Source organism: Balaenoptera physalus, assembly GCF_965194825.1.
Source record: "Balaenoptera physalus genome assembly, chromosome: 16".
In the NCBI taxonomy this organism is placed as follows: Eukaryota; Metazoa; Chordata; class Mammalia; order Artiodactyla; family Balaenopteridae; genus Balaenoptera; species Balaenoptera physalus.
In genome coordinates this window covers 86,430,827-86,457,443 of record NC_138898.1, presented here as the reverse complement: position 1 = coordinate 86,457,443, position 26,617 = coordinate 86,430,827, and the positions used below count along the sequence as shown (strand labels likewise).

The window sequence follows — 26,617 nt, the reverse complement described above, 5'->3', positions numbered from 1 at the left end:
ACTGGCTTCTCATTGTGGTGCCTTCTCTTGTTGTGGAGCACGGGCTCTAGGCGTGTGGGCTTCAGTAGTTGTAGCACACGGGCTCAGTAGTTGTAGCTCACGGGCTCAGTAGTTGTGGCGCACGGGCTTAGTTGCTCCTCAGTATGTGGGATCTTCCTGGACCAGGGCTCGAACCAATGTCCCCTGCATTGGCAGGCGGACTCTTAACCACTGTGCCACCAGGGAAGCCCTATCTTTCTTTTTTAAATAATAGCTTTATTGAGATACAATTCACATGCCATATAATACACCACTGTAAAATGTATAATTCATTGGTTTTTACATCCTACCTATCCATCAACAGATGAAATGGACAGGCAAAATATATACAACATTCAATATACACAACTGGATATTGTATGTGTGTATGTGTACATATACACACACATATATATGTGTGTATATATATGTATATATACATATATATATATGAGAGAGCCAGGTTCTTCTATTCTAGGACTTGAGTCTCTCTCTCTCTCTCTCTCTCTATATATATATATATATATATATATACATATACATATATATACACACACACACACAATTGAATATTATTCACCCAGAAGAGGAAGAAAATCCTGCCATTTGCCACAAAGTGGAAGGACCTAGAGGGTATTACGTTAAGTGAAATAAGTCAAACAGAGAAAGGCAAATACTTATATGTAGAATAAAAAAAAACTAAACTAAAAAAAAAAGAAAGAAGAGGAAGAAAACCAAACTCATAGAAAGACAAGATCAGATTTTTGGTCACCAGAGGTGTGGGTTGAGTGGTGGGAGAATTGGATAAAAGTGGTCAAAAGGTATAAATATTCAGTTGTAACATAAAAAGTACTGAAAGTGTAATGTACACTGTGAGTATAGTTAACACTGCTGTATGATATATTTGTACATTACTAAGAAAGTAAATCGTAAAAGTTCTCATCACAAGGGAAGATTTTTTTTGTAACTATATGAGGTGAGGAATGTTAACTAAACTTATGGGGTTAATTTCACAATATACGTATGTTAAGTCATTATGCTGTACCCAAACTAATACAGTACTGTATCTCAACTATAACTCAGCAAAGTTGAAAAAAAAAGGGTTTTAGTACATTCAAAGATACGTGCAACCATCACTACAGTCAATTGTTGCACATTTTTGTCAACTCACAGGCCCTGTTCCTGATAACTGTCACCTCTCACTCCTCTTAGCCCTAAGCAACCACTAATCTACTTCCTACCTCTTTAGATTTTCTTATTCTGGACACTTCGTATAGATGGAATCATATATGTGGGCTTTGGTGGCTGGCTTCTTTCATTTATCATGATGTTTTCAAGGGTAATCTAAATTGTAGCATATATCAGTACTTCATTTCTTTGTATGGCCAAATAATATCCCATTATATGGACATTCTGCATTTTGTTTATCCATTCATCAGTTGAGAGACACTTGGGTCATTTCCAGCTTTCGGCTATTATGAACAGTGCTGCTATGTCCATTCATGTACAAGTTTTCGTTTAAATACCTGTTTTCAATTCTTTGGGTATGTAGTCAGAGGTGAAATTGCTGAGTTATATAGTAACTCTGTGTTTAACTTATAAGTAACTGCCAAACTGTTTCCCCACAGTCTTTTTTCGGTAAATGTCTATTCAAATATTTTGCCCATTTATAGTTGGATTATATTCAGTACTTCTGTTGTTGAGTTGTAAGTGTTCTTTTTATATTCTAGGTAAGAGTCCCTTATCAGACATGATTTGGAAAGTTGTTTTTTTTTTTTTCCTTTCTGTAGGTGTCTCTTCACTTTCTTGATAGTTTGCTTTAAAGTGCAAAATTTTTTATTTTCATCATGCACGAATTCTTTATTTTCCTTTTTTTCCCTGTGCTTTTGGTGTCATATCTAAGAATCCATTGCCAAATCTGAGGTCATGAAGATCTACCCATTGGTTTTCTTCTAAGAGTTGTATAGTTTTAGCTCATATGTTTAGGTCTTTGATTTATTTTGAGTTTGTTTTTGTATATGGTGTAAGGTAAGGGTCTATTTCATTCTTTTGCATGTAGCTATCCAGTTATCCCAGAACCTTTTATTAAAGACAATTTTGTCTCCATTGAATGGTCTTGTAACCCTTCTCAACATTCAGTTTACCATAAACAAGTGGATTTATTTCCAGAGTCTAAATTTTATTCTATTTATCTATATGTCCATTCTTATGCCAGTATGACATTGCCTTGATTATTATAGGTTTATGATAAGTTTTGAAATCAGCAGTACGAGTCCTACAACTTCATTCTTTTTTTTTTTTCAAGATTGTTTTGGCTCTTCTGTGCCCCTGGCAATTGCATATGAATTTTAAATTCAGCTTTTCAGTTTCTACAAAGAAGCCAGCCAGAATTCTGATAGGGAGTGCATTAAATCTGTAGAGTTGCTGTCTTGACAATGTTTAGTATTCTTATACATGTACATGGGATGTTTTTCATTTACTTAGATTTTCTTTATTTCAACAATATTGCAGTTTTCAGGGTAGATGTTTTACACTTCTTTTGTTAACTTATTCCTAAATATTCTTTTTTTATGTTATTATAAATAGAGTTATTTTCTTAATTTCACTTTTGGGTTATTTATTACAGTGTGTAGAAATAGAATTGATTTTGTATATTGACCTTGTTTCCCGAAACCCTGTTGAAATTGTGTATTAGTTCTAATAGGATGTTAGTGGATTATTTAGGATTTTTTATATACACGATCATGTTATCTGATGGTAGAGGAGTTTTACTTCATTTTCTATACGGATGCATTTTATTTCCTTTTGTTGCCTAATTACCCTGGCTAGAACCTCTAGTACAATGTGGAGTGGAAGCGATGAGAGAGGCTTCCTAGTCTTGTTTTTTTTTTTCTTCTTTAAATTATACATATGTATTTTATTTACACTTTGTATTTGATATATTTCATGATAAACAATTTTTTTTTCCATCTTAACCATTTTTTAAGTGTGCAGTTCAGCGGTATCAAATACGTTCACATCGTTGAGTAAAAATCACCTCTGTCCATCCCCATAACTGGTTCCATCTTGTGAAGCTGAAGCTCTATATGCATTAAACAATAACTCCCTGTTATTCCTTGCCCCCAGCCCCTGGTAACCACCAGTCTACTTTCTGTCTTTATGATTTTCCTAGTCTTGTTCTTAAACTTAGGGAAAGTTTAAGCTTAGGGGAAGCATGCAGTCTTTCATTATTAAGTATAGTGTTAGCTTAGTTTTTCGTAGATGCCTTTTCTCAAATTGAGGAAATTCCCTTCTGTTCCTGTTTGTTGAGTATTTTTATCACAAGAGAGTGTTGGGTTTTGTCACATGCTTTTTATGCATCTATTAGATAATCATGTGGTCATTGTTTTTTATTCCTTTGACATGGTTTATTATAACATTTTGTATTCCTGGGATAAACCCCACTTGGTTATGGTGTGTATCACTTTTTAAATATTATTAGATTCAGTTTGCTAGTATTCTGTTGAGGATTTGTGCACCCATGGTATAAAGTATGTTGGTCTGTAGCTTTCTTTACTTGTGCTGGTTTGATTGATTGATTAATTGATTGATTGATTGACTGATTGAAGCAAGGTATAGTGACTTTATTTGGAAAGCCAATAGACCAGGAAGATGGTGGACTAGTGTCCCAAAGAACCATCTTATCCAATTTGCCTGGTTTTAGTACAGATTCATACAATTTGGAAGTGTTCCAACATCTTCCACTTTTTGGAAGAGTTTGTTTTAAAAAAATGGTGTTAATTCTTTAAATATTTGGTAGTATTCACCATTGAAACCATCTAGACATAAGCTTTTCTTTGCCAAACTGTGGGTAGTTTCTTGATTACTGACTAAAACTTTGAACTTCTTATAGGTATATCAGATTGTCTATTTCTTTTTAAGTCAGTTTCTATAGTTTGTATCTTTCTAAGAATCCATCCATTTTATCTAAATTGTCTAATTTATTGCCATACTGTTGTTCATAGATTACTTTTTTGTATTGAAGTTAAGTTAATTTACAATGTTGTGTTAGTTTCAAGTGTACAGCAAAGTGATTCAGCTATGCAGACACACACACGTATATGTATTCTTTTTTAAAAAGCAATTAATTAATTAATTAATTTTTGACTGCGATGGGTCTTCGTTGCCGCGCGCGGGCTTTCTCTAGCTGCGGTGAGTGGGGCTACTCTTCACTGTGGTGCGCGGGCTTCTCACTGTGGTGGCTTCTCTTGTTATGGAGCATGGGCTCTAGGTGCATGGGCTTCAGTAGTTGTGGCTTGCGGGCTCTAGAGCACAGGCTCAGTAGTTGTGGCGCAGGGGCTTAGTTGCTCTGTGGCATGTGGGATCTTCCCAGACCAGGGATCAAACCCGTGTCCCCTGCATTGGCAGGCAGATTCTTAACCACTGCGCCACCAGGGAAGTCCCTGTATATGTATTCTTTTCCAGATTCTTTTCCTATAGGTTATTACAAGTTATTGAGTATATGTAGATTTCTTTATAGTCCTTTTCATTTTTAAAATGTCAGTAGCGATTTCTGATGCTAACAATTTGAGTGTTTTCTCTTATTTTCTTGGCCAATCTATCTAAAAAACCTTTTCAAAACATCAGCTTTTGTTTTCACTGATTTCCTCCATTGTTTTTTATTCTCCTGTTCATTATAGTTTCTTCACTTATCTTTACTATTTTCTACCTTCTGCTTACTTTATGTTTTGTTTGCTCTTCTCTTTTCAGTGTATTAAGGTGGAAATTTAGCTTCTTGATTTGAGATCTCTGTTCTTTTAATATCTAAACATATAGCCATAAATATCTCTCTGAACACCACTTTTGCTCCATCCCATCAGTTTTGGTATATTGTGTCTTCATTTTTATTCATCTAAAAGTAATTTCTGATTGCCTTTTGATATCTTCTACAACCTATTGGGTATTTAAGTGTGTGTTATTTAATTTCCACATATTGTGTGTTTCCCAATTTTCTTTCTGTTACTGATTTCTAATTACATTCCATTGTGGTGGAAAGACACTCACCATATTATTTATATCATGACTTTTATTTTTTAAACTGCACAATTAATTGAAGTAACAGATTACAGTCTGGTTTATCCGAAGAGATACTAGTCCAAGAATTAAAGGCCATGAGGTCCCAGAATGTAATCCAGTTCCTTTGGTCAATCCAAAGATGCAGAAGGGGCCACTGATCTCACTGCTGTAGTGATGGCCCCTATATGTGGACTTGGCCTTGCTCAGTCATTGGCTTGGAAGTCTGAGCAAAGGTCATAGAGGCCATGGGTCATGATTGGGTATCGTGGTGGTTTTACTTTCTTGATTGGTAGAGCAAATTACGATTGCTCCAAGTAAACTTTGCATTTTCACTGTGCTTCCTTTTATCTTTTTCCCTACAGTATTCTTTCCATTCCTCACCCCAGTCTTTGAAGCATTAAGTATTACTCTGTTTCCAAAAAGTTCTTTGAATTTTTTAACAAAGTCTGTAAAAAGGATAAAAGAGAGTCGCCTCAAAGATAAACAAACGGTAAAGTCTGGTGGTGGTTACATGAGGGGGTTCACTTTTTGATAATTTATTGAGCTGTACACATATTTCTTATGCATATCTCTACATTTTTTAAAGGTAGATAGAAAACTATAGAGTTTAGAATAGGAGGGCTCTAAAATTTGGGGGGAATGAATAAGGAGGAAGTTGGGGGAGGAAATAAGAGTATGAGCCAGAGAGCAATATTTAAATATAATAATAGGCATGCCAATTAGTATGTCACTGCATAAATATTATTGAGATAAGGAGTTTACCACTTTTTTTCAATAAATGGTTAAGGGATAAAAGTTGCTGATTAAAAATGATTTCACTGGTATTTCACCAAATATTAGCTTGGCAAAGAATCACTTCAGTTCCAAGCTTCCTATTTCACAGGTTGTCCAGTGGAAGGCCCTGTCAGGCACCTGATGCAGTGTAGTCATTTTAAAAGTTGAGCCCACTCATAGTTGGAGTGGGCAGGAGTCTTCTCTGGCCAATGAAGCCACAAGTGGGTTAACCCAGCTTTGCCTTCATGAGGGCTGGAGGCCAGCACAAGGATGTCTGCAGGTTAGGGGACAGGGCTGGGTACTCAGGATGTCACTGAAGAATGTGTAGCATTCTGGAAGGGTGAAGGGCTTGAAGATGCTTCTACAAAAGCTGCTGATGAACTCTGCAAATATCAGGGGATTAATTTATGTGGTCATTCATTAAGAATTAAAGTTGGAGACAAGCCTCTTAGACAGCCTCATCCACCAGAGGGCAGACAGCAGAAGCAAGAAGAACTACAATCCTGTAGCCTGTGGAACAAAAACTACATTCACAGAAAGATAGACAAGATGAAAAGGCAGAGGGCTGTGTACCAGATGAAGGAACAAGATAAAACCCCAGAAAAACAACTAAAAGAAGTGGAGATAGGCAACCTTCCAGAAAAAGAATTCAGAATAATGATAGTGAAGATGATCCAGGACCTCGGAAAAAGAATGGAGGCAAAGATCGAGAAGATGCAAGAAATGTTTAACAAAGACCTAGAAGAATTAAAGAACAAACAAACAGAGAGGAACAATACAATAACTGAAATGAAAACTACACTAGAAGGAATCAATAGCAGAATACCTGAGGCAGAAGAATGGATAAGTGGTCTGGAAGACAGAATGGTGGAATTCACTGCCGCGGAACAGAATAAAGAAAAAAGAATGAAAAGAAATGAAGACAGCCTAAGAGACCTCTGGGACAACATTAAATGCAACAACATTCGCATTATAGGGGTCCCAGAAGGAGAAGAGAGAGAGAAAGGACCTGAGAAAGTATTTGAAGAGATTTTAAGTTGAAAACTTCCCTAACATGGGAAAGGAATTAGCCACCCAAGTCCAGGAAGCGCAGAGAGTCCCATACAGGATAAACCCAAGGAGAAACACGCTGAGACACATAGTAATCAAATTGGCAAAAATTAAAGCCAAAGAAAAATTATTGAAAGCAGCAAGGGAAAAATGACAAATAACATACAAGGGAACTCCCATAACGTTAACAGCTGATTTCTCAGCAAAAACTCTACAAGCCAGAAGGGAGTGGCATGATATATTTAAAGTGATGAAAGGGAAAAACCTACAGCCAAGATTACTCTACCCAGCAAAGATCTCATTCAGATTCAACGGAGAAATCAAAAGCTTTACAGACAAGCAAAAGCTAAGAAAATTCAGCACCACCAAACCAGCTCTACAACAAATGCTAAAGGAACTTCTCTAAGTGGGAAACACAAGAGAAGAAAAGGACCTACAAAAACAAACCCATAACAATTAAGAAAATGGTAATAGGAACATACATATCAATAATTTACCTTAACCGTGAATGGATTAAATGCTCCAACCAAAAGACACAGGCTCAGTGAATGGATACAAAAACAAGACCCATATACATGCTGTCTACAAGAAACCCACTTCAGACCTAGGGACACATACAAACTGAAAGTGAGGGGATGGAAAAAGATATTCCATGCAAATGGAAATCAAAAGAAAGCTGGAGTAGCAATACTCATATCAGATAAAATAGACTTTAAAATAAAGAATGTTACAAGAGACAAGGAAGGACATTACATAATGATCAAGGGATCAATCCAATTAGAAGATATAACAATTATAAATATATATGCACCCAACATAGGAGCACCTCAGTACATAAGGCAACTGCTAACAATTATAAAAGAGGAAATCAACAGTAACACAATAATAGTGGGGGACTTTAACACCTCACTTACACCAATGGACAGATCATTCAGACAGAAAATTAATAAGGAAACACGAGCTTTAAACGACACAATAGACCAGATAGATTTAATTGATATTTGTAGGACATTCCTTCCAAAAACAGAAGATCACACTTTCTTCTCAAGTGCACACGGAACATTCTCCAGGATAGATTACACCTTGGGTCAGAAATCAAGCCTCAGTAAATTTAAGAAAATTGAAGTCGTATCAAGCACCTTTTCTGACCACAACGCTATGAGATTAGAAATCAATTATAGGGAAAAAAACGTAAAAAACACAAACACATGGAGGCTAAACAATACACTACTTAATAACCAAGAGATCACAGAAGAAATCAAAGAGGAAATCAAAAAATACCTAGAGACAAATGACTACGAAAACACGATGATCCAAAACCTATGGGTTGCAACAAAAGCAGTTCTAAGAGGGGAGTTTATAGCTATACAAGCCTACCTGAAGAAACAAGAAACATCTCAAATAAACAACCTAACCTTACACCTAAAGCAATTAGAGAAAGAAGAACACAAAAACCCCAAAGTTAGCAGAAGGAAAGAAATCATAAAGATCAGATCAGAAATAAATGAAAAAGAGATGAAGGACACAATAGGAAAGACCAATAAAACTAAAAGCTGGTTCTTTGAGAAGATAAACAAAATTGATAAACCATTAGCCAGAGTCATCAAGAAAAAAAGGGAGAAGACTCAAATCAATAGAATTAGAAATGAAAAAGGAGAAGTAACAACTGACACTGCAGAAATTCAAAGGATCATGAGAGATTACTACAAGCAACTATATGTCAATAAAATGGACAACCTGGAAGAAATGGACAAATTCTTAGAAAAACACAACTTTCCAAGAATGAACCAGGAAGAAATAGAAAATATAAACATACCAATCACAAACACTGAAATTGAGACTGTGATTAAAAATCTTCCAACAAACAAAAGCCCAGGACCAGATGGCTTCACAGGTGTGGTGTGATGAATTGGGAGATTGGGATTGACATATATACACTAATATGTATAAAATGGATAACTAATAAGAACCTGCTGTATAAATAAATAAATAAATAAAAGAATTAAAGTTGGAGGGAAAACAAGGACTGAAGTCATGGATCTTTTCCTAAGCAAACAGGTATGACAGGAGAGAGAGCACATAACTCTTTAGTTAAGAAGCTGTTTCAAAAGCCACAGAAACCAAAGATCAGAGAGAGGGAGGACCAAAAAGCAGTTGGACATGATGGCTGGGTTTCTCTCAGGGAAACATCATGCTCTCCAAGATTTGTAGGTGGATGTTTTGTTCACTGAGGACTTAGTCAGTACTCGTCAGCCTTCAGCTCTTTAAGGGGCCATATTCTCAGGAAAGAGGTGTGAAATATGCACTCCTGATTTATTTCTGTCTTCACAAGTAACTTTCTGCCATTGACATTTCTCTTTCTGTTTCCAGCATCGAGTGGATTTTCTTCAGCTGATGATTAACTCCCAGAATTCCAAAGAAACTGACACCCATAAAGGTAACCAAGGAGATCTTCAGAGGGGCCACTGTCGGTGGGGCGCAGAGCTAGGGGGTGGTTGTGAAAATGTGCAGGAAGTTTTCCAGGCAGCTGGGGATTTCTGCCAAGTTGAAGCAAGACACATGATCAGATAAAAATGGTAGCCAAAGATACTTCATAGGTGTATGCAGGCACAACTTTGTTCAGAGCTTGAAGGGCAAGTATAACAAGGATGTCATGCCCATCAGTCAGTCATGGTCTGTGGATCACCTACCGCCGAACCTCCGGGGAGCTTGTTTCCAATGTCAATTCTCAGGCTCCTCCAGACCCAATGAGTCAGAACCTCTGCCTGGAAATTTGCATCAAGACTTTATCCCATCAGGAGGCACATTGCCCCAGTGTTGGTTGCCCCTTAACTTGGAACACTTGGTTAAAGTTGTGTTCACTAGCTTAGGCTACTGTAAAGTTCAATTTTTTCCTTTGTCATTAACAAGTACCTTATGGGAGAAGCCTTTGAGACTGGAAATATACTGTTTCTCTTCAAATTGTCACCCACTAGTTTTACCATCCATGGATGGTTTTTGACTGAAACCATTGTTACTATGGTGGTTGCAATATGATGACTTTCTAATTCCATCATTCTTCTGTATTTATGAATTGATGTTCTTTTGTAGGGAGAGCTCTCCATTCTCCCCCAGTCATTTATTTGTTTATTTATATCAGCATGATCTCATGTGTAACTAACTTACTCTCTTACATCATTCTTCATTTTGATTTTCAGGTTCTTTCAGTTTTGTCCACTGGAGCTTTTTCAAGTGCGATCTTGAATTCTTTTTTCTTCTTTCTTCTTTTTAAATCTTTTAATTTTTTTAACGGACTATTTTTTAGAGCAGCTAGGTTCACAGCGAAATTGAGTGGAAAGTATAGAGATTTCCAGTATATACATCCTACCCCAACTACACACAGCTTCCCCACTATCAAAAGATGATACCAGAGTTGTGCACTTGTTACAATCAATGAACGTACATTAATACATTATTATCACCCAATGTCTATAGTTGACCTTAGGGTTCATTCTTGGTGTTGTACATTCCATGGGTTTTTGACAAACGTATAATGAGCTATACCCACCATTACAGCACACAGAGTATCCAGTATTCTTTAATCTATCATTTTCTGGGAACTTCCTCACTTTCTGATGTAAGACGGTTCAGGTTTCTCTTTTATTTCCCCTGAGTAGCCCTGGAATTAGCCATTTTTTCCCAAGGAACTCTGGCTCCCTTTAGCGAGAAATGGTATTTAGAAATCAAAATCTGGGGTCTTAGGAATGCTCATGGCTACTAGGGTTTCTTTGCTTCTGGATCCTCTCAGTGGACAAAGTTAAGAACATCAAATATATTTATACAAGACTGATGAACATAAGGATTTCTATATCACCCATAACCGGTGATATAAACAGCCTTGCTCTTTCAAACAAGAGGGCCCTGATCTTTGGTTTATTCCATGACATGAATACTCCCATGTGGTTAATTTCAAGCTATGAATGGTTTGACAACCATCTCACAAAATTCTTGAATTTTAAAAAATTGTTCTTGAGCAGGGACGAGCTGACGCCAGCACACCACTATAAATATATCTAAAACTATGTGTAGATCTTTTTCACACTCATTTTGTATTGTTTGTGTGTGTGTGTGTGTGTGTGTGTGTGAATTGCTTGGTTGGGGCAGATACCACGTTGATCTGAGTGCTCTAAGTAACTAAAGGTCCTACTTCAGTCCCATCGAATAGATAAGAGCCTGATCACGCTTGGTCTCTTGGGAGAAAATAAAAAGAGAGACCTATTTATAATTACATGGGCTGTTTAGTGAGGCTAAAGGAGAGCAAAGAGAGGGGGCGTGTGCTGAGAAGATGACATTCAGGCCATGATTGAATAAGCATTGCTAATTCCACTCCCTGGACCCTATTTTTCTATATTGCGTGTTGACTAATACCCTTCTAGGGACACATTCTTCCTTCTGCTACTTTAATGCCATTGATTAGACTAGGGTCAATCACAACTCTTTTAGCTTTTAGTCAATCTCTGTAGTTTCCGTACATATCTGAGATCCCCCAGAGAAGACTTATGCCCCAGGTCTTCCATTGCCTGATGCCTGTCAAATGTATAATCCATGCTTCTCAGGCCAGGTTTTGCTCGCAAATCATCATATATATATATATATATATATATATATGAAAGTTCAGACTCTGATTCTGTAGTTCTAGTTTAGGATTGAAGACTCTGAATTTCTCATAAGTTCCCGGATGTTGGTGATGCTCATGGTCCGTCAACAGACTTTGAGTAGAAACAGCCTTATGTTGTTCTCTTAAGTTCCCACAAACATGTTTAGATAAAAGATAACTTCATTTTCCCTATAATATAGCCTTAGTCTTGTAAAATCTGCCAAAGAATCAAGTTTTACTTTAGCTAGAATAATTTAAATTATTCTGGAAGAGAATGTTACCCTATATTAATTACAGCTAAAGCACTTTTAGGATTCTCCAGGGGACATACTAATAGTACTGTGTAAGTTAGACAAAAATGCTGTCTCTTGAAATTACCCAGCTGTGCCGTGAGAGAGGTGGCGTAGTCAGGAGCAGGGGCCAAGGAGAGTATAGACACTGGGGAAAACTGGATTCAGACAATTCTTGCTTTTTTCTGGCTCTTTAAGGAAGACATGAGAATGCAAAGCACTACTAGTTTAATTTTTAATTGCTTTTACATTTTCCCGCTAGGGATTTGGCAGTTTCATTTGGATTTCTCATCATCTAAACTGTGATGTTTTATATTGATGTGGTTTATCTAAAATGTCTCTTCTCTCCTTTTAGTTCTGTCTGACACAGAACTCATGGCCCAAAGTATTATCTTTATTTTTGCTGGCTACGAGACCACTAGCAATTCTCTTTCCTTCATTATATATGAATTGGCCACTCACCCTGATGTCCAGCAAAAGCTGCAGGAGGAGATTGATGCAACTTTCCCCAATAAGGTGAGTGATGATACCTGGAGAGAGAGGGGGAAGGTAAAGCCTTAGCAAGAATGCCTCCTCATCACTTCTTAGAATATATTTGCAGAAAGCATGAACCTCAAATCTTTAACCTGTGCTATTTAGGAAGGAGCTAAAGCATACAAAACAAAGGGAAAAACATAGGTTGTGTGTGGTACACACAGGAATATAAGTACTGTGGAAAAAGTGCTGGTACTGGCATATCATATATTACAGTATGCCATGTAAAAATCACAATACCTCAGTGGCATCTAACAGTAAGCATTTATTGCTCCAGTGTCTGCGTAGTTAGTTATCTGTTGATATGGCTGGACTTCCTTGGTTCTGGGTGTTGGCTGATGTAGGCTGGCCTTGGCTACGCAGTTGGGGTGACTCAGCTCCACACGTGCTCCACATGTGTCTCATACTCTACATGTCTGCTTCTCAGGGCAATGGCAGATGGCACGAGCAGGAAGCCCAATCATGTGGGTGACTTTCAGATTTCTGCAAGCACCACACTTAGCCCACTTTGCACTGGTTCAAAGTGAGTCACCTGGCCAACGCGAGTCAGAATGGGAGGCACCACTGGGTTAGATGACAAAGGGCATGGACCCAGGAAGGGCTGGAGAACTGGGACCATGAATTCAGTCTACCGCCCTGGGTAAACTGCTGACTAGGACGAGCCTTGTAACAACAAAGGGCTTAAAGTAGGAAACAGAGGGTGTGAGTTTGAGTCCTGGCTGTGGTTTTAGACAAGTTTTATCGCCTTTCAGAATCCTGAGTCCTTCAAATACAAGATAAGGATAGATTGCAGTGCCTACCTAAGTTAGAGATGATCTGTCTTCTCTGGTAAATCTCATATTGGGATTCTTTTGATGCAATAAGGTGAAAAGGTCACTAAGAGACAGGCTAGCTAAAGCATTGTGTTCTCCCCTTTTTATAATAATACTTATAATAACAACACTATTGGCTAACATTTGCTTCTTACGATATATGTCTATCTAAGTACTTTCTAGTTATAAATGAATCTAACCTTCATAAAATTCTGTATAAGTCAGGAGAAGCTAGGTTATGCCTCAGTAACAGGTTAGCCCTCAAATCTCAGTGGCTTTACAGAGCAGAGGTTTCCTTCTAACCCACGTCTACATGACCAGCATGACTTGTTAGCGGAGGATGGGAGCGGGCAGCTCTGCTCCACAGCGTTACTCAGGGATACAGGCTAAGAGGCTCCACCTGCCTGTAGCTGCCTTATCTGGAACATGAGGACTTCCTGTTGTCCGGGGAATAAGGGACTCGAGCGCTGCTCACTGGCTTTTCAAATGATTTGTCCCCGAACTGACATAATCGCCTCAGTTCACAGCCCATTGGCAAAGCTGGTTTCCTGTAACTTCAAGTGGGCTGGGAAATACAGGGACTACATGGATACTGGGTGAGCAGTGAGTGTCTCTGCCACGCAAGCCTATGAAGTGTCAACTCTAATTATCTCCATGTAACATTTCAGAAACCTGAGCGACAGAGAGATGAAATACTTTCACATACTAGTCGTGTACCTAGTGGTGAAAACGCCAACCTATGTGCCAGGGTGTCTGTCTCCTGAGCCAACTCTTACCCTCTACAATGTTGCCCCTTAAATATAACCCCACGTGACAGCCACGTGTCACCCCCACTGGTCTCAGATCTCTGCCAAGAGTGGAATTCTTTGTGGTGTGAGGAGAGCTGGCCTCTGGGGCTGGAGTGGCTTGTTTAGACCTTCAGACCTTACAGTCACCCCTGCAGGGACAATAGGAGACTGTTCCAGCAACAGAGGCTGTGGCTGAGGGTAGGGGTCTCATCCTCTTGTAACTTGCCCTGGATCTGAAATTGTGTTCCTTGTAGCACCCAATCTTGCTCTTTGTTTTCGTATTTGGTTTAAAAAGGAACTCGTTTCTCCCCAAATTATTTATAGAGTTTTCATATAATATAGTGCTTCCAAACTTTATGTGTATAATGAAAAGAATTAGCAGTCAGGAGTTTTCAACTAAAAACCTTTATGTTGAACAGGGGATTTGCTCTTTTATACATTTCTTTCCTTGGTACAGATGTGTGGCCTCACTCTCAAAAGGAAGCAGTGACTTTGGCCTATTTCACTTAAGACTAAGGGTCATAGTCTATTGGTCACGTTTGTTCTCATGAGAAAGAAAATACACTAGATGATAACGTGCGGGATTTCAGGCCCTGTTTAGGGCATTGTCCTAACATCTCCCATAGTCATAACTACTCTACACACCTCTGTGGGCCATTGAGCAGGTCAAAGCTCATGATAGATATTAAAATGTCTATAAATGCTAAGGTCCTCTACCAATTTAAATTATTCCCTGGAGCTCCTAACATTTCAATAGGACTACACAGATGGAGTTGAAGGTTGATCCGAAATCTTAATTTATCAAAATCTCTTTTTCTCTTCCCAGGCACCTCCCACCTACGAGGCTCTGGTACAGATGGAGTATCTTGACATGGTGTTGAATGAAACTCTCAGAATATTCCCAATTGCTGGTAGACTTGAGAGGGTCTGTAAGAAGGATGTGGAAGTCAATGGGGTGTTCATTCCCAAAGGGACGACAGTGGTGGTGCCACTCTTCGTTCTTCACAACGACCCAGAGCTCTGGCCAGAGCCTGAGGAGTTCCGTCCTGAAAGGTACAAGACCCTGAGGAAAGGACACCCACCCTGATCCTTTTTGGTGCTTGCATATTTTGACAACTCTTACTATAGTTGACAAATGGGTGATCATGCAATAATTTATTTGTATATCTTTTTATTGTTGGAAGATTTTTCTCTTTAAGGGTGTTCATTATGTGAGTCAAAATTATACAAACTATAGACTAGAAAAAGAAAATTATAGCTGTCTACATTCCTAATACCTTAAGATAGGCCTCATTAATAATGTGATATATGTCCTTATGGACATTTTTCTATGCATATATAGATTTTAAAAACAGGATGGTATTATACTTTATTTGGTTTTGAACTTCTTACTTTATTTAACAGTAAAGTATAAACAACATTCTGTGTGTATATGTTTGTATGCATATGCCATAATTTACCTAACCACTGTCTTTTTATTTCCTTTAAGCCTTTCTCTCTGTTCTTTCTTAGCTCTCTGAATTCACCCCATGTTCCCACATTCCATATTTTTAAACACTGGCTACATTTCCTCTAGCATTATTGTGAGAGTGCAGGCTGGGGACCTAGAGGTCTCATCCCTGATGGTTCAGGCAGCCTCACTGAGGACGGAGGTGCACACAGGTGCCCTGGTTCTGTCTGTGGCTGCACACCTGGGTCAGGTCCCTTCTACCTCAGTATTTGGTGACTTTCCAAAGTGAAGTCATCTGCTCTCTAGATGTCTGAGATTTCCTCCTTGGACGGGTCTTGAGCATCCTCTTCTGGGAATTGAGAGCCAAGATCTGGTATGGGCACAGATTGGACCCTGGAAAGAGGTAATGCTCTCCCATTTACTGTATGGTAAGCAAAATTTGGAATGAACTTTTTAGGCCAGTACCTGAGATCTAGACCTTTATTACACCCTATCAGCTCCCTGATGGCCAAGAGTTGTTTTGTTTGCCATGGTGTCCCGAGTGCGAGCACAGTGGTGACACATAGCACTTACTGACAGAAGAGTCAGAGTGGACCAAGTCCTCTGTTTTCTGGGCCAGGGAACCTCTGCAGTTCCTCCAAGCTCAGTAGCTCCCTGTCCTGCAGCTTCACGAACCTGGAACCAGAGACCACTCACTGTACTTCCCTTTGATTCATTCAGTCGTCAAGCAGAGAATAAATGCTCACCTGTGGGTCAGGGACTGGACCAGGCAGTGAGAAATCCAAAGGTTAGGAAAAAAGCCCATTATGGAGAATTTTTAAAATATTCACAAGTATGTGTGATTTGACACGTACACAGGAATATTCTATAGGCACAAGCCTATGAAATACTTCATTAAAAAATTTTTTTAAAACATCTTTATTGGAGTATAATTGCTTTACAATGGTATGTTAGTTTCTGTTTTATAACAAAGTGAATCAGCTCTACGTATACACATATCCCCATACCTCCTCCCTCTTGCGTCTCCCTCCCATCCTCCCTATCCCACCCCTCTAGGTGGTCACAAAGCACTGAGCTGATCTCCCTGTGCTATGCGGCTGCTTCCCACTAGCTGTTTTACATTTGGTAGTGTATATATGTCCATGCCACTCTCTCACTTCGTCCCAGCTTACCCTCCCCCCTCCCCGTGTCCTCAGGTCCATTCTCTACATCTGCATCTTTATTCCTGTCCTGCCCCTAGGTTCTTCATAACCTTTTTTTTTTTTAAATTCCATATATATGTGTTAGCATACAGTATTTGTTTTTCTCTTTCTGACTTATTTCACTCTGTATGACAGACTTTAGGTCCATTCCCCTCACTACAAATAACTCAATTTCGTTTCTTTTTATGACTGAGTAATATTCCATTGTATATATGTGCCACATCTTCTTTATCCATTCATCTATTGATGGACGCTTAGGTTGATTCCATGTCCTGGCTATTGTAAATAGAGCTGCAATGAACATTGTGGTACATGACTCTTTTTGAATTATGGTTTTCTCAGGGTATATGCCCAGTAGTGGGATTGCTGGGTTGTATGGGAGTTCTATTTTTAGTTTTTTAAGGAACCTCCATACTGTTTTCCATAGTGGCTGTATCAATTTACATTCCCACCAGCAGCACAAGAGGGTTCCCTTTTCTCCACACCCTCTCCAGCATTTATTGTTTGTAGATTTTTTGATGATGGCCATTCTCACTGGTGTGAGGTGATACCTCATTGTAGTTTTGATTTGCATTTCTCTAATGGTTAGTGATGTTGAGCATTCTTTCATGTGTTTGTTGGCAATGTGTATATCTTCTTTGGAGAAATGTCTATTTAGGTCTTCTGCCCATTTTTGGATTGGGTTTTTTGGTTTTTTGCTATTGAGCTACATGAGCTGCTTGTAAATTTTGGAGATTAATCCTTTGTCAGTTGCTTCATTTCCAAATATTTTCTCCTATTCTGAGGGATGTCTTTTTGTCTTGTTTATGGTTTCCTTTGCTGTGCAAAAGCTTTGAAGTTTCATTAGGTCCCATTTGTTTATTTTTGGTTTTATTTCCATTTCTCTAGGACGTATATCAAAAAGGATCTTGCTGTGATTTATGTCATAGAGTGTTCTGCCTATGTTTTCCTCTAAGAGTTTGACAGTGTCTGGCCTTACATTTAGGTCTTTAATCCATTTTGAGTTTATTTTTGTGTATGGTGTTAGGGAGTGTTCTAATTTCATTCTTTTACATGTAGCTGTCCAGTTTTCCCAGCACCACTTATTGAAGAGACTGTCTTTTCTCCATTGTATATCCTTGCCTCCTTTGTCATAGATTAGTTGACCTTAGGTGGGTTTATCTCTGGGCTTTCTATCCTGTTCCATTGATCTATGTTTCTGTTTTTGTGCCAGTACCATATTGTCTTGATTACTGTAGCTTTGTAGTATACTCTGAAGTCAGGGAGCCTGATTCCTCCAGCTCCATTTTTCTTCCTCAAGATTGCTTTGGCTATTTGGGGTCTTTTGTATTTCCAAACAAATTGTGAAAATTTTTATTCTAGTTCTGTGAACAATGCCATTGGTAGTTTGACAGGAATTGCACTGAATCTGTAGATTGCTTTGGGTAGTATAGTCATTTTCACAGTGTTGATTCTACCAATCCAAGAACATGGTATATCTCTCCATCTGTTTGTATCATCTTTAATTTCTTTCATCCATGTCTTATAGTTTTCTGCATACAGGTCTTTTGTCTCCTTAGGTAGGTTTATTCCTAGGTATTTTATTCTTTTTGTTGCACTGGTAAATGGGAGTGTTTCCTTAATTTCTCTTTCAGATTTTTCATCATTAGTGTACAGGAATGCAAGAGATTTCTGTGCATTAATTTTGTATCCTGCTACTTTACCAAATTCATTGATTAGCTCTAGTAGTTTTCTGGTAAAGTCTTTAGGATTGTCTATGTATAGTATCATGTCATCTGCAAACAGTGACAGCTTTACTTCTTCTTTTCCAATTTGGACTCCTTTTATTTCTTTTTCTTCTCTGATTGCTGTGGCTAAAACTTCCAAAACCATGTTGAATAATAGTGGTGAGAGTGGGCAACCTTGTGTTGTTCCTGATCTTAGTGGAAATGGTTTCAGTTTTTCACCATCGAGAATGATGTTGGCTGTGGGTTTGTCATATATGCCCTTTATTATGTTGAGGTAAGTTCCCTCTCTGCCTACCTTCTGGAGGGTTTTTATCATAAACGGGTGTTGAATTTTGTCGAAAGCTTTTTCTGCATCTATTGAGATGATCATATGGTTTTTATCCTTCAATTTGTTAATATGGTGTATCACATTGATTGATTTGCATATATTGAAGAATCCTTGCATTCCTGAGATAAACCCACTTGATCATGGTGTATGATCCTTTTAATGTGCTGTTGGATTCTGTTTGCTAGTATTTTGTTGAGCATTTTTGCATCTATGTTCATCAGTGATATTGGCCTATAGTTTTCTTTCTTTGTGACATCTTTGTCTGGTTTTGGTATCAGGGTGATGGTGGCCTTGTAGAATGAGTTTGGGAGTGATCCTCCCTCAGCTATATTTTGGAAGAGTTTGAGAAGGATAGGTGTTAGCTCTTCTCTAAATGTTTGATAGAATTCACCTGTGAAGCCATCTGGTCCTGGGCTTTTGTTTGTTGGAAGATTTTTAATCACAGTCTCAATTTCAGTGCTTGTGATTGGTATGTTTATATTTTCTATTTCTTCCTGGTTCAGTCTTGGAAAGTTGTGCTTTTCTAAGAATTTGTCCATTTCTTCCAGGTTGTCCATTTTATTGGCATATAGTTGCTTGTAGTAATCTCTCATGATCCTTTGTATTTCTGCAGTGTCAGTTGTTACTTCTCCTTTTTCATTTCTAATTCTATTGATTTGAGTCTTCTCCCTTTTTTTCTTGATGGCTCTGGCTAATGGTTTATCAAATGTGTTTATCTTCTCAAAGAACCAGCTTTTAGTTTTATTGGTCTTTCCTATTGTGTCCTTCATCTCTTTTTCATTTATTTCTGATCTGATCTTTATGATTTCTTTCCTTCTGCTAACTTTGGGGTTTTTGTGTTCTTCTTTCTCTAATTGCTTTAGGTGTAAGGTTAGGTTGTTTATTTGAGATGTTTCTTGTTTCTTGAGGTAGGCTTGTATAGCTATAAACTTCCCTCTTAAAACTGCTTTTGCTGCATCCCATAGGTTTTGGGTCGTCATGTTTTCATTGTCATTTGTTTCTAGGTATTTTTTGATTTCCTCTTTGATTTCTTCTGTGATCTCTTGGTTATTAAGTAGTGTATTATTTAGCCTCCATGTGTTTGTATTTTTTACAGATGTTTTCCTGTAATTGATATCTAGTCTTATAGTGTTGTGGTCAGAAAAGATACTTGATACAATTTCAATTTTCTTAAATTTACCAAGGCTTGATTTGTGACCCAAGATATGATCTATCCTGGAGAATGTTCCATGAGCACTTGAGAAGAAAGTGTATTCTGTTGTTTTTGGATGGAATGTCCTATAAATATCAATTAAGTCCATCTTGTTTAATGTATCATTTAAAGCTTGTGTTTCCTTATTTATTTTCATTTTGGATGATCTGTCCATTGGTGAAAGTGGGGTGTTAAAGTCCCCTACTCTGATTGTGTTATTGTTGATTTCCCCTTTTATGGCTGTTAGCATTTGCCTTGTGTATTGAGGTGCTCCTATGTTGGGTGCATAAATATTTACAATTGTTATATCTTCTTCTTGGATTGATCCCTTGATCATTATGTAGGGTCCTTCTTTGTCTCTTACTATAGTCTTTATTTTAAAGTCTATTTTGTCTAATATGAGAATTGCTACTCCAGCTTTCTTTTGATTTCCACTTGCATGGAATATCTTTTTCCATCCCCTGACTTTCAGTCTGTATGTGTCCCTAGGTCTGAAATGGGTCTCTTGTAGACAGCATATATATGGTTCTTGTTTTTGTATCCATTCAGCCAGTCTATGTCTTTTGGTTGGAGCATTTAATCCATTTACATTTAAGGTAATTATCAATATGTATGTTCCTATTACCATTTTCTTAATTGTTTTCGGTTTGTTATTGTAGGTCTTTTCCTTCTCTTGTGTTTCCTGCCTGGAGAAGTTCCTTTAGCATTTGTTGTAAAGCTGGTTTTGTGGTGCTGAATTCTCTTAGCTTTTGCTTGTCTGTAAAGGTTTTCATTTCTCCATCGAATCTGAATGAGATCCTTGCTGGGTAGAGTAATCTTGGCTGTAGGTTTTTCCCTTTCATGACTTTAAATATGTCCTGCCACTCCCTTCTGGTTTGCAGAGTTTCTGCTGAAAGATCAACTGTTAACCTTATGGGGATTCCCTTGTATGTTATGTGTTGTGTTTCCCTTGCTGCTTTTAATATTTTTTCTTTGTATTTAATTTTTGATAGTTTGATTAATATATGTCTTGGCGTGTTCCTCCTTGGATTTATCCTATATGGGACTCTCTGTGCTTCCTGGACTTGATTAACTATTTCCTTTCCCATATTAGGGAAGTTTTTGACTATAATCTCTTCAAATATTTTCTCAGTCTCTTTCTTTTTCTCTTCTTCTTCTGGGACCCCTATAATTCGAATGTTGGTGTGTTTAATGTTGTCCCAGAGGTCTCTGAGACTGTTCTCAATTCTTTTCATTCTTTTTTCTTTTTTCTGCTCTGCAGTAGTTATTTCCACTATTTTATCTTCCAGGTCACTTATCTGTTCTTCTGCCTCAGTTATTCTGCTATAGATTCCTTCTAGAGAATTTTTAATTTCATTTATTGTGTTGTTCATCATTGTTTGTTTGCTCTTTAGGTCTTCTAGGTCCTTGTTAAACGTTTCTTGTATTTTCTCCATTCTATTTCCAAGATTTTGGATCATCTTTACTGTCATTACTCAAATTATTTTTCAGGTAGACTGCCTATTTCCTCTTCATTTGTTTGGTCTGGTGGGTTTTTACCTTGCTCCTTCATCTGCTGTGTGTTTCTCTGTCTTCTCATTTTGCTTAACTTACTTTGTTTGGGGTCTTCTTTTTGCAGGCTGCAGGTTCATAGTTCCCGCTGTTTTTGGTGTCTGCCCCCAGTGGCTATGGTTGGTTCAGTTTGTTGTGTAGGCTTCCTGGTGGAGGGGACTAGTGCCTGTGTTCTGCTGGATGAGGCTGGATCTTGTCTTTCTGGTGGGCAGGACTGCATCTGATGGTGTGTTTTGGGGTGTCTGTGACCTTATTATGATTTTAGGCAGCCTCTCTGCTAATGGATGGGGTTGTGTTCCTGTGTTGCTAGTTGTTTGGCATAGGGTGTCCAGCACTGTAGCTTGCTGGTCGTTGAGTGGAGCTGGGTCTTAGCGTTGAGATGGCGATCTCTGGGAGAGCTTTCGCCGTTTGATATTACGTGGAGCCGGGAGGTCTCTGGCGGACCAGTGTCCTGAACTCGGCCCTCCCACCTCAGAGACACAGGCCTGACACCTGGCCGGAGCACCAAGACCCTGTCAGCCACACAGAATTATCAAGATAGTGGTCACTGGCAAGTGAAACCACAAGAGAAGAGGCCCGTGCTATGCCTGGTCCTGCTGAGCAATTTTCAGACTTCAGCTCATTCTGGCAAGAGGGTGACTGGGTCAGCGAGGCAGGGTGGGGTCCGTGAGGCAGGCGGCGCTCAGCTGGTGCGCGGCCTGAGGGGGCCGGTCGAAGCCCTCGGGGAAGGCCAACGGCGGCCCAGCCTCTGGCCTCCTGCAGCTGTGGCCTCTTAGGGGTCTCCCTCCCGGCGTCAACTGGCTGTCACTCCTGCTTTGGCGGCTGTGCCTTTACCCTGAGCTTCTTCACTAGGCGAGCACTCCCTGAGGTGACACGCAAAAAGCGCGGGCCCAGCTGAAGCGTGAGAAACGGGGGCGGAGCCACCTGAAATACTTTCAATGTACCTGTATGTGCACATTCCCTGCTTAACAACCATCAGCCCATGTCTCTGTCCCATCCACATGCCACTGCTGCCCTTCTCCATGTTATTTTAAGTCACTTTGTCTGTAAATATTACAAAATGTTTTGCAAAATAGGGCCTCTTTAAAATATACATAACTGCAACGCCATTATCACTTTCCCCAAATATACATTTTTTCCTTGACATATTCAAATATCGAGGAGTCAAATTTGAATAGAACAGATGTCTAACCATCAAGGAATTTATAGGCTAGTGGAACAGATAGACAAGGAAATCAGTGATTATTCTGGAGTAGAGTCATATGCCCATGTACATATTCTGACCTAAGCATCCCCTGTTTGTGGGAGAGAAAGACAGAGAGACAGACAGAGAATGACACAAGGGAATTGGAAGGGAAAGGAGAGGAAAACAATTGAAAAATAACAATTTAAATACTCAGAAACGTTTCTCCAGCTTCCTTCCCCCATGAGCACGTGACCAACATAAGTGTGCGTGGAGATGGGAACCCATGTTTCCTTCAGTCAGTCTCATTTCCTAACTGCCATTCAGAGTGTGAACATCTCACCACCCTGAATGTAATTTTAGTGTTTAAAGATAAATTTTCTTTAAACAGCATTTATCTCATCTCCTCAACAGGACTGAAAGCTCCTGTAGAGTCAGGGGAATGGGAAGGACCTGGAACTTTCCATTCTCACACATAATAACCACAGCAGGATTCAATGACTAGACCACACAGATATCTCTTATGCTACTGGTCCAAGAGTTAAGTTAAAACCTCAGATCTGGAGCTCTTGTGGTTTTTCTGTTTCATTAACTTGTTTCATCTACTTTTATGATTACAGGTTCAGTAAGAAGAACAAGGACAGCATAAATCCTTACACATACCTGCCTTTTGGAACTGGACCCCGAAACTGCATTGGCATGAGATTTGTTATCATGAACATGAAACTTGCTCTCGTCAGAATCCTGCAGAACTTCTCCTTCAAACCTTGTAAAGAAACACAGGTCAGTAGTTAATTTTCTGCATGAATAACATTTTATTGGGAGTTTTTTTTTTTTTTTAGCTGATGGGTCTCTATATATCTAAGCATGTTATCAATTCAAAGAATAATTTATTCTATTAGCCAGAGAATCTGTTTGGAGCCATCTGAAATCTTTAATTGTCAATCATCCGTGGAGGGCTAAGTCTGTGGCTTTATAAAGCCCCAACTATAAAGGTCATCTAGAGTCAATGCAGTTAGCATGAGATGATTATACACAGTGCATTGAACTTCAGAAACATCTTAAATTTGGTTTCAAGTCCACTGGAATGCAGGGAAGTGTGTGCACAGTCATGAGAGCACACACTGAACAGTCATGGCTTTTCAGTGATGCTCTTCCCCGCCAGAACTTACAGAAGCTCTCCTGACAGCGGTTCTCAGCCTCTGCTTGTATAATGAAGTTGATGGGGAGCTTTAAAAAAGCCTTGATGCCTAAGTCATCTCAGACTTTCTAAAATAATTCACCCGGAGTGTGGCATTCAAAGCGGCCCCACTGATTCTCCTGTGCAGTCACGGTGGGAACCCCTGATGGAAAGCATTTCTGCCAGATATGAAGGACTCCCACAGCCCCCTCACCTTCCAGGGGTCCTGCTGCCATCAAGATGGGCTCCCTTTACATTCTAATAATAACTCTCTGTGTGCTCTTCCCCGCCCCCATTCTATTCTTCCCCCTTCAAGTTCTAGTTCAATCCCGAGCCCCTCCCTGGAGCCTTCCCCACCCAGTCCAGAGCCCACTCTCCCCTCTGCTCTGTTATCAGTTCCCACAGGCTGGCATCATGGTTCCTACCACCTAACTTAGCACTTTGTCATGGAACCATCCAGTTTGGTTCTTATGTTTTCTTTGCCCCTAAGAATGCCCTTAACTCTAGCTCCTCATTTTATTCCTTTAATAAACTCCCAGTGCTGCCTTGCCGTCATCCAGTAAATGCTTGAAGAGTGACTTTCAGTTGATTTAGAGTTCTGGGACACAAATTATGTTCAGTTTGAACTTTTAAAATATAAAAAAATGACATGTAAGTGCATGCTTAGTGTGTGTGTGTCTATTTGTCTGCAGGGGAAATATATGTATGTCATATGAAATTTTAAAATACAAGGTGTTACATATATAGAAAGATCTGGAATCTCTCCTCTGAGGAGCACAAAGAACAGTTGCCATTGTTCATTCATATCAAGCACGGCCCTGTACTAAGGCTTATTTCTAGGAGTCACACATTTAGTAAGCAGCTGCCCCACTTGAGTAGGCTTTCTCAGGGAAGGGGAGGATAGAGACGGTTTCCGTTTTACTTGTGGGCATCTGTGTGTCCGTACTGTAGGTGTGTACAGACAGGGGACTTAGCCCTGAGAGAAAGGGGGCCTCTGGCACACCTGGGAAGGGCAGATGCTCCCTAAAGCTCCGCCCAGGCATCCACAGGCTGGGGCTTCTCCCTCCACGACAATTTGCTTGCCCTTCAGTCAACTGAGATGAGAAGGTCGCTGTTGGTTCCCCCAACTCTGAAGGAGTGACTGGGTGAGAAAGGGGCTAAAAGTCTCAGACCAAACACTGTGGTCATCAGAAGTTCACCATTTGCACTACACTTGGAGCCAGGAGGTGTTAAGAAACAGACATAATGCTTCACAACGACCTCTTCCCATCATGAAACTGGGTGGATTCTACTGGGAGAGGTGATTGGACGCTTTAGAAGTTGAGGAATGTGCTTACAATTAAAATTGTAATACCTACTCAGGATTACCTTGTAAGTTCCAACATACACAAAATTACCTCTGTATCCTTTTCCGAGAAATTTTGCCATAATGCCTAATAATCTGATATGTTTTTAAAACTCAGTATTTTTGCTTAAAATTTAAATCAATAAAGAACACAGGCCAACCTGATTTTGTATCAAGCCTGGTACAGAATAGGTGCTCAATAGATATTTTGCAGAATGAATGATGGATGAATTCTTTCACTATCCCTCTTGACACAGCTTATAGAATAAATATAAAGAATCAAAGATAGGTAGGGAGAATTGAATGAAGGTGTGCAAAAGGTACAAACTTCCAGTTATAAATAAGTACTAGGGCTATAATGCAAAACACGATGACTATTGTTAGTATTTCTGTATGGTATAAGAGAGTAGGTCCTAAGAGTTCTCACAAAGGGAGAATAATATTTATTTCTTTCTCTTTTCCTTTCCTATCTATATGGGATGATGAATGTTAACAAAACTGTGGTAATAATTTTATGATATATGTAAGTCAAATCATTATGCTGTACACCTTAAATTTATGCACTGCTGTAAGTCAACTATATTGCAATAAAAATGGAAGTTAAAGTTTGATAGGACATGATAAGGGAATACCGTGAACAACTGTATTCCCATATGTTTTATAATATACGTTAAATAGGCCAATTCTCTGAAAGACACAGACTATTAACATTCAATCAAGAAAATATAGACATCCTGGCTGTCCCTATATCTGTCCCTCTATCTATCAAACATATTGAATCAGTAGTTTAAAAAAATCAAATATACATGATGCTAACAGTAGCTTTTACATGTTTGTAAAGCATTATTGTCCATAATGTATCTCGTCTACTTTGCTTTTTTTTTTGTTGGTGGGGCTCCATTAATCGGTTCTCATGTGTTTGTTTAAATGTTGCAGATCCCCCTGAAATTGCTCACTCAAGGACTTACGCAAGTGGAAAAACCTGTTGTCCTAAAGGTTGTGTCAAGAGATGCGACCATAAGTGGAGCCTGACTTTCTCGAAGGACGTGGGCTTTGATCTTCAAGGAAGCTGTATCTGAGAACACCTGAGACTTTACTTACTTTGTGATAAAACCATTAAATGAAGATGGGCTTCACCTACTGCCCTTGATGGATGACTAGGTATTCTGCCCAATCATTTAGCTTTCTCATTGTCTATGTGGAGTGTTATATATTGCGTCATATAAAGGAGGTGACAAGTAAGTGCTGGATACTCAACTTCATGGGTTCTCCTAGGACCATCTCCATCCACCTCCAGTTAGTACCATCTACTCCTCCTGAGCACTGATCAGAATGAAAATTTCTCAACAAACTCTAATGAAAATAAGAATGATTGTGGTGACTGAAGTAGTGACATTTATCTCACAGATTTTATTTTGAATATTCTAAATTAAATATTACATTGAACAAGTCAATAAATACCTCTTTACAAAAGTATTATCTGATGCCTTTGTGCACATTAG

General features: G+C 38.9%; 1 protein-coding gene across 2 annotated transcripts in view; it reads left to right on the top strand.

The window, feature by feature from the left end:
• LOC309645761 (cytochrome P450 3A24-like) overlaps positions 1–26,591 on the top strand; it is a 42,581-nt gene extending 15,990 nt beyond the window's left edge. For both annotated transcript variants that reach the window (XM_082431318.1, XM_082431319.1), the window contains 6 exons: positions 5,436–5,563; positions 9,268–9,334; positions 12,179–12,339; positions 14,784–15,010; positions 23,211–23,373; positions 26,052–26,591. In XM_082431318.1, the coding sequence (XP_082287444.1) occupies positions 5,436–5,563; positions 9,268–9,334; positions 12,179–12,339; positions 14,784–15,010; positions 23,211–23,373; positions 26,052–26,147 (842 nt within the window). In that variant the 3' untranslated portion in view covers positions 26,148–26,591. The remainder of the gene's footprint in view (positions 1–5,435; positions 5,564–9,267; positions 9,335–12,178; positions 12,340–14,783; positions 15,011–23,210; positions 23,374–26,051) is intronic.
• The last annotated feature ends 26 nt before the right edge of the window (positions 26,592–26,617 follow it).